General features: G+C 39.4%; 1 protein-coding gene across 20 annotated transcripts in view; it reads right to left on the bottom strand.

The window, feature by feature from the left end:
- GPHN (gephyrin) overlaps nucleotides 1–15,429 on the bottom strand; it is a 275,721-nt gene extending 260,292 nt beyond the window's left edge. For all 20 annotated transcript variants that reach the window (XM_053980254.1, XM_053980258.1, XM_053980257.1 and 17 more), the window contains exon 1: nucleotides 15,345–15,429. In XM_053980254.1, the coding sequence (XP_053836229.1) occupies nucleotides 15,345–15,408 (64 nt within the window). In that variant the 5' untranslated portion in view covers nucleotides 15,409–15,429. The remainder of the gene's footprint in view (nucleotides 1–15,344) is intronic.
- Nucleotides 15,430–15,806: the final 377 nt, after the last annotated feature.

Here is a 15,806-nt window from a genome sequence, read left to right as displayed (position 1 = left end):
AAGAGGTTGACTTTTTCATCTAACACCAGAAATAATGTGAATGACATATATGATGTATTTGATCAACAAACTGTATCAAGACACATGCATCCAAAGAAAAAAAAATAAAGAAGAAAACAAAACTGCTGAGAAAGATTTCAGTATAACTTGTCATGTTACAGGCAACAAAAGATTTTACGGTCAGTCCCAAAGGAAGTATGCCTTTGTCAATCCACAAAAGAGTAAAACATGCACAAGAAGAGAAATAAAAGTCTTTTCAATGCAAAAAATAGCTGAAAAGCACTTAAAAGCCATTTCCAGTATTTAGCCAGCACAATCTACACCAAATACAAAGATGAAAAGTCAGATGTGGAAGAAAATGACAGCAAAGGAATCTGTTGGCCTCACATCTTTATCTTCCATTGTTTTTAAAGAAGAGCTAAGGTTTTTAATGTTTTATTTTCTTGCAGTCATTAAGAAAGTAGTAGATCTTGCATCTTGCTCCATGGTGAGGAGATTAAGGGGGGAAAGGAATGGCTGAAACTCTTGGGAGTACTTTCCCACTCCTCACCTTTTTTCTAAACTTTTTTTTTAATATCAGTTGTAATAGGAGCTATAATTAAATTATGAAACCCCAACAAATATCCAGTAATTCTATACAGGTTAACAAAGAAAAGTAATTAAAAGAAACACAATTTAGTGGTCTCCGGAAGGAAGCCAATCATTTTGGATCCACAAAAAAGAGAAATATCCTACAGACACACAAACAGAATATGCTTCTGTGAGCATGATTAAGTGAATGACTAGTGTGAATTACACTAGTGAATTACAAGTGTGAATTAAGTGAATTACAAGTGAAGTAATTGAGTTTTGGAGCACTATATGCAGCCTCAGGTCACTGACTCTGAAACTGAAATCAGCAGTCAATGCTGGGTGATGCACAAGACTACAAAGTGCAATCGTATCCATGCAATCTTTTCAAAGAATGTAACTTCTGATTTTGATAAAAGTGCACTACAGTAAACATACCAGTTTTGAAGGCCTGGCAACAGTATACTCCCCAAATACACGGGCCACTAATGTCTTGGCAAAAGATCAGTTTTTCTCATGCATTATTAGCAAAAGAAAAAAATTCCCACTTTCTTTACACTGGCAGCAACTTGTTCCCTTCTCTACTGTGTGGGCACAAGCATTTACTCATAGTAAACTGAAAGAAATTCACTGAAAGCTGGCTTAGCAAAATACTATCATCTGGATCAGTTCACATTTTGTTCACCGTATATACAGGAATAATTTTGCTGGTATAAATGAAAGCTCATGGACAGATGAGACCTCTAGGTGGGATTAATTTCACTATTAATACAATGGAGTAAAAAACTAATTCATAAAGAATTGCTAAAAGTTTCAATACTTGTCAGCTTTGAGTAAGAGAATTTTAAGGAAAGGCTATTGGGATTATAAACATCTAGTATATTTAGTTTATTACTCTATACCTCTCATAAAAACAATTTGCTAATTCTGCTCTTGTTAAGCTTTTCTATTGAACAGGATGCTTGCACATACCTACAGATGCATAATCCTTAAGCACACAAATCTGTTCCCTGTTGAGCTTGTCTGCTGTCCATTAACAGCCTTTACACCTCATTTGTATAACCTTGGTCTCTATATTATTTGCTAGAAGATTTCCTTTATAATACTGTTTTGATTTTACATAATGTGGCTATCAATTCCTTCTATAGTTTCTTTTTCTCACACTTCCAGTAAAATTCCATTTTTATTATTAATCCTTAACTTTTTATTCTAGCCAAACTGTACTTTTATGTTATGATTGCTTTTACAGTGACTACAGCATTTCAGTATTTTCCGCTATTTCAAAAATCACACTTCCACTATAGATATACCTTAATACTGAAGACATTACTTATATTTGCAATTTACAAAATTCAGTTTAGCTAGCTACCTTCATCTCAAAACACTGTGTTTCGATACCAAAACCATGGTCGGTACATAATTAGTAACCATGGAGACCAAGAAAACACACAGTATTAGACAAATGCATGGACCAGCAGGCTTCTGAGTTGCAGTTAAAGACTTAAATAAGTGCACATGGTCCACTGATTACAATTATACAGCTAAACTATCTATCCTCATCTTCACCCTCAGCTCTCCCCTATTTTAAGGAAATATCAAGAATCTCAAAGCCCGACTTACCCAAATAGCTGATGCCTTTGACTGGCTGTTCCAGTTACCTCCATCAATCACATGGATAACAGCCCACTCAAGAAAAAGGTAATGACTCTGTTCACATCAGCAAGAAGGTATGCAGGGCAGAAACAAAATTACATTATGATCTTGCATGCAGATGTTTTAAGTAACTGGTATACAGACAGATGTCCAACAGAAGAAAAAATAAGTCAGTAGCAAATCATCTGCCATTTAGTACCTATCAGGCCAGCAGCCTCAAAGTTAGTATAATGCTAGCTTGAGCTAGAGACAGGCTTAGAAAAACCATACTGAGTGCAAGTAAGATGACAGATTGAATAGTGCCAAAGAAATCCCTCAAGCAAAAGGGAAATCAGAACTGGCAAAAGTGTGTCACTTTTATTTTTTAAAAAATTACTGATATACACTTTACTAAATGTTTATGTGGGTATGTATATTAATTATATGTATACAGTCTTCAAATTAGTTGTGTCAGGCATACTATAGTCAAGACAATAAGTTAGAAAAACTAATGTTAGACATTTTGACTATTAAAAAGTTAATATATTCATGAAGTGGCCTCCCAAGCCTGTAAATGTGTAACATAGTGTTCACCTTTTCCCAAATTTAACACTGCAGAAATCTAATGTTCAGCTTTTCTAGTTACTTACCATGCAAGTTCTCAGATGTTCAGTTCTTTGCTAAGCATAAATGCCTAACACAGCCTTCATATTCACCTACTACTACAAGAATCAAATATCTTTACATACAAAATGGAAAAATGTATCTTGACTTACCCTCCCCACAAAGAAATTTCCTGAAATAGGCAAATCCTTCCTTTCCTTCACTATGTTCATTTTACTGCTTATTATTGAGCAGAGGCAGTGTCTTTGCTTGTCTATGAGCACAAGTTAGTAAATACCACCAAGAAGACACCTGGCCTGACAAAGCAATAGTCACGCAAGGAGGCAACGCAACCCAGTAAAGGAGTGTCAAGACTGACTTGGCAATTGATGCAAGTGAACTACACAAAATTAGCAAATGATTGCATCTGTTTGAGCTGTGTTGAAAAAACAGAAGTCTTATCTCCCACTTTTTCTATCCTACCTATACAATCCAGCTCCTCCCTCAAACTGGCACTCCTGAGGTCCCTTGCCAAGTTGATTCAGTTTCTTCCAGCAGCAGAAAACTGATTTCTCAAAAGAAGAGCAGTTTTTCCACTAGGTTAGCCAGCCAAGTTTGTTTTGCACAGAGGAAAAAAGTGGTAGGATAGAAGAGATGTAAGATAGAACAGAAATGAAAAAAATTGACAATAGAGGTAAAAAATTGCCAGCCTTGTTCACCATTCACCTACAGGAGCAGAAGTCTGCATAGCTCAGTGCTCAACCAGATCACACAACTGATTCAGCTCAAGAGGATCCTTTTTTTTTTTTTTTTTTTTGTTTTTGGCAGGGTAATTTTCAGCTGTTTCAGTTCCCTGTCTGCACAGCCACACAACAGGTTATGCCAGCACAGCATGGCATGGCAGCGAACAGGAAGACTGATGATAGAATCATACCCAAGATTAAACCTGGACAGAGTCCTGTTGGGTTCTAAAGCAGTGGCCACTTATAGCAGACCGCATGGTACACCAGAAGAAAATTCTCTCAGTAACTCACCTTGAGATGTAGTGAATGCAGGAAAATAAAATCCCTGAAAAGGTGCTGCATGTATTTTCCTAACAGACAAGTCAGATACAAGGTACAAGGAGGGCCTTTTCAAACTAAGGATTAATTTAAACATGATTTTCTGTCATTTCCTCAGCTATAGCTTTAAAAAATTTAATTCTATGGCTATATTGGACATTTGAAATACTTCTACATACTACTGAACTTTACTTTGGGCTATCTTAAGAGTCATTTCAAGGCTACTTAACAAAAGACATCTCACTTTCTCTAGAGTATCCAAATATTCAAATGTTACGCCCTCACCCACATCACGTTCACAAAATGTACAAGAGCAGTTCAAGAGCCAGTATATCTTCCTGGTCGCCTTCCATTTCTAGGAAGGTCTCCTTATTGCTACCCACTGGAAGACCCCTTTGGCATGCACAAGAATTTTAAGAGACACAAATAACCCTGTGGGGGTAAAAAACAACAGTGTGCCTGTACTAGTTTTTTGTGCTTGGCCCAAAAATGTGGCTTTTAACTGTCTCCCAAGAGTCCCCAGTCACCACACTTTGGTTCACACTGCAGAGAAGAATCAAAGTATGAATGTGGAATTCACTTTGGACAAAACTAAATGAGATGCACTCCCCAAGTGCACCTAATGCATTCCAACAATTACTGAGGTCACTCCATGGGTTTTGAGCTAGTGTGAGGCAAAACACACTCAGCAGTCTGCAGGTTAAGGCCCCAGTACTAAGATCTGTTTCTCTAAAGCAGCAGCACTGGATATCAAAGGCTTTACTTACATTGAATGAAATCACAAAGGGTAAATTAACCGACTGAATTGCAGTCAAAAGACTTACATAGGTACAGCACAAAATATTTTTTTTTGTGTACTTATCATTGAAAAATTGAGAAAGTACCTAATTATCCAAATATGGGGAATTTCTACATCTGAGGGGTTTTTTTCTGCAATGGCTGCTAGTTGGAATGTCAGCATCTAGGGGGTATTAAGTTTAAATTTTTACTTAGAAGTAACTGGAATATATATTTTACTATCGCCTCAAATGGCTCCAGGCTGATGTTTTCCCAACATCTACAACACTGAACAAGCTCCTGAGTGTGCCCTAATCATTAGCTGCTTTCTAGATGCTAATAAGATCTCAACCATTCATTTTAAAGTAGTTTTCATCAGCATACTTTTCATATGCACAGCTGAATTTACTTTCTGGAGGCTGACGCAAAGGTAGAACATTTTTAGCAGGTGTTTGTTCGGTGCAGAAAAAGGTTCCTAGGAATAATCTGAATGCGAAGACCCGCTAAAATTATTCTGGGGTATACTAAAAGCTGCTACTATTCTGGTAAGAAATCTGAAAATGATTACTATTCCACATCTAAAATCTCCCTTATGATTTGATGAGTCCTCACAGCAACTTACACATAACAATAATGGAATACAAGACATGCTATCAAGGAATTAAAAGATTTTTCTAATATTAAAGATAATCCATGATGTCCCAGTTTAATGCTATACAGAAATTTGCCTCAGATGGCTTTTCCAGAAAGATGTTCTGTTCATCAAAGAACTTGCAGAAAGTCTACTTGAACCCTTTTCTGACATAACAATGGTGAAATGACAACTAGTATTTTCTCTAATTCTCTTTGATCAACTGCCAAGCCAAAGAGAAAAGTCATGTACTGAAACCATTGTGCATAAACTAGAGCTATACCCTTTGGAATAAAGAAATAGGAACAGGCAGGTGAGCTTCCTTGAAGCTTGACAATCACAGGAAATTCTTCATCAGTTGCTTTTAACATGAACTTTAGAGTTTCCATTTTGATTTTTGATGCTTAGGAAAAAAGCCTGAGTCTCACTCAGAGTCCTGCATGCTGGAGACACTGGTAACAGCTTTAATTCTTACCACGCTGCAATTTAACTTCAAGATCAGACCTTAAGGCTTGACAGCTTACCTTCCTACTGTGGAACAGAGCACATTCCTAAAAAATAGGTATCAGAATAACATTATGTTCTGAAACATCAGGTTCTTGAACAAATATACCCAACTTGAACCACATACATCTTACTAACATGACCATTCCCAAATTTTTAAAGCTCCGTGCCTTGCCTTCTTTCCAAAGAATTATATCATACAGCACTACCCTGTAGTCACATTTACTTGAAAAAGTTATGAGATTTCTCTCAAAACTCTCCTCAGTCTCCTAGTTTATTCTACATATCTTTTACTTGTTTCTTATTTTCTTTATTTTGTTAACTTAATGCCATAATATATGTCCACATGACCAGAAGGGTATGGAATCTCTTGTAATAAAAGGTTAGGAGGGAAAGAAATTCTCCCTGCAGACTTTTCAGTCTGCTTGATTACAGCACTCATTTAAAAAGCCTACCATTAAAAAAGCCACCTGTACATAAAAAAGTACATTTTACAAAAACTAGAAGTACTTAGATGTAGATTCAGCTAAAGCTAGTAGCTATGGAGTTATATTGCAGTGATTTACTACATCTATGAAGGGAAAGGAACATCATTAGAGCAACTATCTAAGAAGGAATTCTTTCAGGACATCATAAAAACAGAAAAAAAACCTGGAGACTACAAAAACATTCTTCAAAAACTCCATTTTACATATGATTAGTTTTACAAATAGGATACATTCACTCTTTTTTTTTTTTTTTTTTTTTTTTTTTTTTAAGTATTAAATCAGTGTACCAGCAATGATGAAGTTTTAATCAGCAGGAGCTACACACATAGAAACACCTGTTGCAATTTTATCTCAGCATCCCTGGAGCTTTGTGTGTATTATCTACAGAAGCACTTTGTCCCTGCACTCTCTTTTAAAGGTGTTTCACAACTTTTTTCTTTACTATGCTTAATTTACAGCTTATTTCTTCAAGGAAGTTGATTTTAAGAAGCCTTGATTTGCTGTAGGCTTATTTAATGTCTCGCCTTGAGTATTCACACAACTAACATGAGAAATCAGGCTAGAAAAAGAGGAAAGGAGAAGTATGTTTTCCCTTTAATCTTATGGGGTTTTGGTTTTCTTTTTTTTTTTTTTTTTCCCTAGAAACAAGCATTTTTCTCACCAGATATGTACTTACTTTAGGTATCTTGCTGCTTTCTCACAGTTTTTTCCAAGGTGAAGTTTCTGACAGGGAATCCATAGGAAGGCCTTGGTTTCTCACCATCTGCACTGCTATGCCACTACTCTACATCATATGAAAGAATCATGTCAGTAGGAAACTACATAATATCTGTTTGAATACCTGGAAATCTTCTTCTTCCAGAAATTTACTGCCACTCACACTTTCCCAGAACAGGATTTGCAAGTACCTAGGAGAAGGATACATACCTGCCCAACAACATCGTCTCTTTGGCAGTCTGATTTGTCTTCCTAATTCCATGAGAACTATTTTAAGAAGGGGTAAGAAACAGCAGCATAGAAGTGTGTTGGTTTGCAGAATTCCTAACTAGTACCATATTCAATATTTCTTCAAGAATTATTGGATTAAGACTTTACAGACTTCACCTCAGGTCTTGCTATCAATTCCTTCTTAAGTGGTCCATCTCACAGCACCAAAAGCAGCTTGACAAGAATAAAGGCAATTTCCTTTCTTTAAGGACAAGCATAATTTGTAGAGGTTCTAGAAGCTTTTCCATTCTGAGTCAGATCTGCAAGACACTTTACTGCAATTCATTTTAATTCCCAAAGAATGTGTATTATTTTTCATCCATACAACTTCCCACAAAATGATTCTGAATAAACAACTTAGTTCCTAGATTTCAGTATGAATTTAAATCCCCTCCAGCATACATCTAAAAAAAAAAAAAAAAAGAAAAGCACCAATAATCCCACCTCCCAAAAAATCCAAACTATAACACCTGAGGAAAAAAACCAAAAAACACAAACCCAAACAAAACCACACCATACAATTTAACATAATTTAATTTCTACTTCCCACATTTAGATCTCAAAAGTCACATACCATAGTCAGCAAAACCAACAAAATACATGCACGTAATAATTTTTTAAAGGAAAAATATTCCACATAAATTCCCTGCAATATACAGGACAATCAAGAAAACTAACAATTTCATAACCACACAGTAAGCACTAAAAGCACACAAAAATTTTATAGTTCAAAGCCCAAGTGTATTCTGCTTCTTCACTTTACTACATAATAAGTGATATAATTGAATTAGAAAAGGAAAAATTGCAAATATGTATTTCTATAGTTGTCATTGTAAGTACATAAGCAATTCCTGATATATTTAATTTATAGGTCTACTTAGACAATCTGTATGCTGAATACATAATGAAATATCATAATACATCTGGAATTATTAAAATTACTGTTCTAGGTACCATATATAAAGCTAAATTCATATATAAAGCTAAATTAATGTTGAGTCGGTTCTTGAAGGTCATGGTATATATCAAAAAACATTTTATTGCTCAAAAATAGGTTTTGTTATACATAGCTATTCCCTAACCATTGAAGTCAGACAGTGGAAGTCTTGTTGTTTATCTCAAAGTATAAGGAACAGACAATGCATTTGATTCCTTACATCATTCACCCACATTGTAACAGTAGGGTAGAGACCTGTTTTGCAGGATTTTGCAAAATGTACACAGAAGATTATTCTTAAGGGTTTATGCTAATTTTTTTCCACTTGACAAGTTAGGCATAAAATAGGCCTCAGTAAATTAGTTTGAAAGCAAAACAAGTAAACAAAACATCACATACAAGTCTCTTACTTGCAAAATGAAATTTTCTAAGATAATTGCCTAATTAAGTCTATTTTTCCCAAGCACTTTTTATGCAATTACTGTTCTTTTTAAATTTTAACTAATTTTTTCAATTGTTTTGTGATAAAATAAAATAAAACAGACAAAAGGCTATGCTCTTTTTTTAATTAATTAAAAACATACCACAGGAAAAAGGCTGCTACCTGCTCTTTTCCCTTATGGTTATCACCCTCCTGTTCTCCAAGGACACCTTTTTCAGACACTCTGTTAAACTTTCAAGAAGAATTCTGTCATACACAACACTACAAATATAAGAGCATTCCAGTATAAGAAGTGGAGAGTTGCATAGTGCATCTACGTATCTGAGCAGAATGTAAATTATTTTTTTTTCCTTAATCCACACTTTGAGACATTATAAATATTTAACAAGAACTAAAATTTGTTTTCATTTTTAGTTATCATGTCCTCTTGCATAACAATCGCATCACAAATCGCAGACAACAGAATCTATACTTGCTTACCTACAAAAAAATCCAGATAGCTATGGTTAAATCAACATTAAAGGTGGAATTCTGTGTCTGTGTATCAGAATTTTGTATGCTAGACTTTCCAAAACACAGCTTGATGATCACATATTCAGTTACTGTCCAATTAACAAAGCCAGCAGACCAACGAAAGGTTATCTCAGAGCTAAGCTGGTCCTCATGAAATTCACAATCACTAATTTTTAAGGTAAATAACATGGAAAGTTTTCTTGCAGTACTGGAAAAGGAGACAAATATAAACGTAGAAAAGCAAATGAAAACATGCTGTAATGGGTATGCTCTGTGCTGTTAAATATGAACCACATACATGGAGCGTGGGTGAAGATGGAAGTCTTTCAACTGTATTTGGATAAGTAAACTCCAAATCAAGAAACACTGAGTACACAAGACTTCTTACCCCAGATCATACACATAAATTTCCAAATTAATGGCCATTTCTTACACAAGTAGGTATTATTTCCCAACTATACAGGTATTATTTAATCTCTTTAGATGCATTTAGTTTTGATGTTTCTACTTCTTCCCATTCAAAACAAACAGTACTATAGCAAGCAAGTTAAAATTTAAGTACAAGAGTCTGCTGTACCAGAGAGATTTCAGCCACCTATTTTTGTGCCACACTGTACACTATAAAATGGAGGGGGGGGGGAGCAAGGACTTTCTTCCTCTAAGTTTAAAAGGTAAAGCACAGTTAGACTACAAAAAGGAATTGAGGCGATTTTACTGATCACATTCACGTGATTAAGCTCATCATCCTAGCCATATAAAAAGACAAAAAGAAAGATGTATAGCTACAAATGGCAAACAAGGAGGAGATCTCCTAGTTTCTATGGACAAACTCAACATCGTGACAGTCCTACAGTTGAGAAAGATGAAAACCAATGTTACTCTGAATCCAGACTGTTTTAATGGAAGCACAGCATTTCTTTAACTAAGGCTCCCAGGAGAAGCTACTGACTTTAATCTATGTTCTGAAGATAAATGCCCAATAAGGTGTAATTCTGGACAGAACTCAGTTCACAAACAAAAAACTAAGCAACTTCAGTTTAGAAAATTAGAGCGATTTGACAATAACTCCTAGGAAACCTAGTGGCAGTCCTCCCCCTCCCACACACACCTCTATAAGAAAGTTTCCCACTAATTCCAAAGCATGAACAGAACCACCATTGCTAAGAGATCTTGCAACTTGCATGTTATTAATGAACAGTTAGAGGAAAGTCATGAGAAGGTACCTCACAAAATAGGAAAGAGGCATATGACTTTTTAGTCATAAACAGACAGCCTATACATTTCTAAAACAGTCTGACCAATATATAGTGACACCCTAAGAATTTTGTTTGACACATTTCTCAAAGATAATTTTTACAAAACATTCATATCACTGAACTTCAGATCTGCCCAGGCAACCTCTATGGTTGCAGCTCTCATGTAGATAAGGGCCTCACCATCTCAGAAGAAAGCTTGCTTCAAAGTGATACATTCAGTCACAATGTCCACGCTGAGAGTCATTTCAACCAACCCAGGAGTCTCAGACACAAAGACACTGCTGTAATCTTTCACACTACAGGGTTACTTGGACATCAAGGTCTGAGTTACACATTCAGAAACATCTGTCTGCTTTATTGTGCAGGCTTATGGCAACAGCTATCATTGAAAATGTTTTCATCTTTACACAGAGGAAGAAAGGAAGAACAATGTATCTGAAGAAAAATTTGCCTAAACCCCTCACTCCCTTTATGAAAATGAAAGGCTGTACCACATTGAAAGCAATACTGAACACAGTAAAACTATCCTGAAAAAAAGTTAGTCTGAGAGTTTTTTCCTAAACAAGGAAGAAACAATACAAAATGAAGAGCAAAGACAGAAAATGGTGTTTGTATCTGGTGAGGACTTTCTCACAGACCTGCCTCGAAAGCGGACAAACTGAATGAAGAGGTATTAGCCAACCCAAAATCTTTAGTACCCAACAAGTTTTTATCACTAATATTGTGAAAAAAACAAACATGCAAAAAACCCTCAAGTTTTGGCCAGCTACATTAAATGCTTACTGGAGAGAAAACAAGGAAAGAAGCAAATAAGAAGATAATGGGGATAGAGAGGGAAAAAACACAAACTAGGAGCCAGAGAGAACCAGAGTATGTTTTTTTTACATAGGGCTAGTGGAGATGGCAACATCATTCAGAACTCTCTGGGCAGTTCCAGTCAAGGGTCTGCTGTAGTCACTGACAAAACAAGAAAGGTCACAGATTATATAACTGTTACCAATGCCACCACCAGTGAAGGATGACCTAATATTGATTCAACTCTGGCCAGAGCACACAGTTTCTCCTCTTTTCTAGCCAACTTCAACTTTACAAAATTCTGTACTTAGTACACCAGGTCCAGCAACCTGACACCACTGGTAACTGATTAACAACTGTTCTGTTAAACACCCCAAACATGAAAGGCTTGCAAGGGGCAACCAGAGTAATTCTGTACTTGTATTTTACTAAGGAAGCACTGATACACAACAGTACATACAGAGCACGCATAGAATCCAACCTTTACTGTAAATGTGGAGATCGCTCCTCTTTTTCATTTATCTATCCCACATTTCTTCTTTCTCTATGACTGTTTCCTTTTTGAAAGAAGATAGCCAGAACACTGAAATGGCAAAGCTCTGGACATTGCTAGTCCAACTCTGTTATTCCATCACAAAAATCTCCCAATCTGACAGTTAGCATCACAGCCCTTTTAAAATGCATTTAACCATAAAAGTAACCTCACAACATAACACTGAAGCTCTGCTAGTAGCTCATGTGTCTCCACTACATGTCAAAGGTAGCAGAGGGAAAAACTAGGTTTGGAACCTAAGCGAGCAGTATCTTTAATCTGAACACTTCATTAAACACTGGTGCTGAATATGACACTTTCACGGTTCCACTCTTCACAAATTAGAAAACTTATTGAAATGATAACACACGAAGATTAGAATTCAATTTTCTATCCACAAACCAGTGAGTTCCCTATGTGCATAAGACATAACCCTGTAGTTCGTAAGTTTCACAATTTTGTAATCAGTCAGTTGCATATTTCCTCCTGTTTCAGTAAAGCTTAACTCTACAACTTTCTATACAGAGACTCAAAAATAAGCATGAGTGTCTTCTTCATGTCCACAGATGCTGTATACACAAAAGTATTTTTCCTGACTTCAGGAAGACAGTTCTTCCATGTTGAGAAAACGGCCTAATTATGGACTTTGTTCTTATAATTGACTCTTAACTAAAAGACCTCAACAGTTTGGGAATAAGAGAAGTTAACAAGTAGTTTTTATTAAAAAAGCCCAAGGTGCTACATTCTGCATAAATTTGCATTAGAACGCATTTAAGTTACTTTAGTAAACAACAACTAACATTTCTATTTCTCTAATCCACTGCACCTGTCCAAATTTGCCACAAGTGAAAAGATACACATTTGCTTCTAGATGGAAACTAGCAATACATACGCAAACACCGAGGTCGACCAAGCAAAACTAAATATGATAACTTACTCAAAACAAAACAATGTAATGAAACTAAGCTTGATGACAAACATTACTCACTCTCAATATACTCTGGAGCCATGTGCATCAGTCTCTATAACAGATAAGAATAACAATGTGCCCAAATAAATTTATATGTCCTCATTTAAAAACAAGCACACAACTTTATTCCAAATTAATTCAACAGAGTCACTCCTTTCTAAGTAAATTTAAATTCCATCTGAATATGACCATAAGGTGCAGTACTGATTATTTTCTAAACTGAGTATACCAGGTCTAACAGGAGCATAAATCTGTGCGCCTGTGCTGATAAGACCACAAGTATATACTGCTAAGAAAACAAACATATGCATATGATCTTAATTAGAAAAGCTAAAGGAGTCTTTTTATGTTAATTACCTTATTTCTGATCACTAAGCTATTCTAAATGTTAAAAAAAACAGTTCACATACCTAACCTTTTCATTTCTACACTTATTCCTCCATACAGCAGCAATTATTAGTTCATTTCTATAAGAAAAATTCAGAAGAGTACATTTTTTAATTTGCTGTCTTTTCATAGCTGAAACAGCAGAAACAGCTAGGGGGTCCAAATCCCCCAAAGTACAAATATTTTCTTCCCAGGTTAAAGGAGATGCTGGAGCAGAAAATAATTAAGGCTGGCCAAATATATGCTACAACTTTTGTATAACATTTTATTTCAGGTTTACAAACACATACAAAAAAGGGACTAGGAAAATTTTAAGAAACCAAGGTGTCCCCTTTCAAAATGGGAAAATAATTATTTGCAAAAATTGTTAACCTGGAATTCAAAACAATTACATTAAGGTGAAAAAAACTTATACTGTTCTGTTTGGTTAAGCCTCTTGGCTTTCCTCTAAAAAAAAAAAAAAACTTAAAAGGTTTTAGGCCAGAAGCTCTTCTCAATGAAATTACAAATTATGATACAAAGTTAAAAGAGTTTAACAATTATCAAATAGGATTTACAGTACAAAATAAGTGTATTCTGAAATACTATCTGAACCTATCGAGAGACTAAATCATTATTTAAATTATTATAACACCATATGTGCCTGGTACTGCATTCTGGGAACACTTACATGTGAAAATTATTACAACTCTCTGATCAAAAGAAAATAATAACCCAAGTTACACACCACGAAGTTGTACAAAATATGCAAAGAAAAATATGCATTCTGTTGGCACTACCTTCCCACTTTAACTTTTACAATAATAGGTAGTGGCACACATGTCCTATCCTTCAGGAACAAAGGGAACAAACCCCCCCATGTGACTTTTGCATCTGGTCCAACACGCTCTACCCATATTAAGGATGTGAGTGCCTGGAATTTAAAAGCACGCTAAGGATTTACACTTGTATCTACCGTGCTTTTCTAGCGGTTTATCGTCACAATCACCTTGCGGCCAAGCGCTTCCCAGGAAGGGAAGGAGGGGAAAGGCTCCAACCTTCTCGACACCCCTTGCTCCCGGCAGCGGGATCAGCACCCGGCAGAGGAACAGCGGCGGGGGCTCCCGCGGGCTCGGGCCGCTTCCGAACGTGCCGCTCGGGTTAAACACCGCTAGCGGTAATAAATAACTTCAGGGTTAACTCCAGGCCTCCTCTCCCATCAATGTCCCCTCTTACACTCCAAGCATCCTCCTACTCCTAAGCGAGCTCACAACGCTGCTTTCCATGAACAGTCATGTCTTCCCAGGCTCCCGGTGAAACCTACTGATCTTGACGTCTAAAAATTTCGCCGGTATCTCTCGCCCGTTCCTCGCACAGAAGCGGCGCTGACGCCCGTGTACACCGGAACCCCTCGGGGCTCCGTTCCTGGGCGCGCCGCGCGTCCCCCGCTGCGCCGAGCTCCGCGGGGCACCGGGACACCCGCCGAGACCCCGGCAAAGGAACCCCCAGCCTGTCACACCCGTACCGGCTTCGGGAGCCCTTCTGTGCAACCACCGCAGGTCATGTGCCACGGGTTTATTAAAGGATCATCCGTGCGCTATGAGCAGCAGCATCATAAATGCCCTCCTCCCCCTCCCAACAGAGAGCACATAGGCACAAGCATCCCCACCCACCCCCTCCCAATTCCCAAAGTAAAGGCCAGGGAGGGGGAGGGGGAAGGGAAGGAGCCATCCCAAAGGAGCTGCCGTGCGGAGCGTGCCGATCTCGGGCATTCCCGCGGCCGGGAGCTGAGGCCGCCTCCCGCCCGGGGAAGGCAGGCCCGGCACCTGCCGGCCCGCAGCCTGCGCCGGCCGCGGGCTCCCTTCTCCGGCGCCTTCGCACTCTCGGCTCCGCCGCGCTCGGAGGAAGCCCGGCCGCGTCCCGGCCCCCATCCCCGCCGGCATTCGCCCACCCGCGCGCTCCGTCCCCTTCGCGCGGGTTATCCCCGGGTCAGTCCCCGCGGCTGCGGCGCCCGCCCGCCTGCGGCAGCGCTGCCCAGCGCCGGCCGGCCCCGCTCACGCCGTCCGCCGGCGGCCGGAGCGCCGCCCCCACGCCCCGACCCCGGCTCCGGGCTTCGGGTACCGCACGCACGGCGGAGGGGCGCTCCCTGCGCAGCGCCGGCGGCGCCGCACGGGAGAGACAGACGGCCGGCGGGGCACCCCGCGGGGCGGCCTGAGGCGCGCACCGACCCGCGGCCGCCCCCCGCGCGTCCCCAGCGCCGTGCCAGGCGCGGCCCGGTACCTGTGAGGACGCCGACGCGGATCTGGTGGTCGTGGTTCGTCAGGATCATCCCCTCCGACGCCATGTTCGCGGCGCAGCACCGCACTGCCGGGGGGGGGGCGGCGCGGGAGCGGCGCGGGCGCAGAGGGGGCGGGGCCGGGGGTAGCGGGGCGGGGCCGCGGGGCGGGGCCAGGGCGGGGGCGGGGCCAGGAGTACGACGGCGCGGGGGGGGGGGGTGCGAGACTAGCGCGGTGCGCGCGGCGCAGGCAGCACCAATCCAGCGCCGAGAATCCGAGCCGAGCCTCGGGACCCCTGGTTACAGGGGGCTGGCGATTTAATTCCTGAGACTTCGGGAAAGGGGAAAGGACAGACGGCAAGGATGGTAATGATCCCTGCTCTTGGTTAGCATGAAATCACAGAACCACCGATTCAATTAGTTTGGAAAAGACCTCTGTGATCGTCGAGTTCCACTATGACCAACCT

The sequence above is a fragment of the Vidua macroura genome, chromosome 6 (genome assembly GCF_024509145.1).
Source record: "Vidua macroura isolate BioBank_ID:100142 chromosome 6, ASM2450914v1, whole genome shotgun sequence".
NCBI classification, from domain to species: domain Eukaryota; kingdom Metazoa; phylum Chordata; class Aves; order Passeriformes; family Viduidae; genus Vidua; species Vidua macroura.
This window is presented reverse-complemented; position numbering and strand designations above follow the sequence as displayed.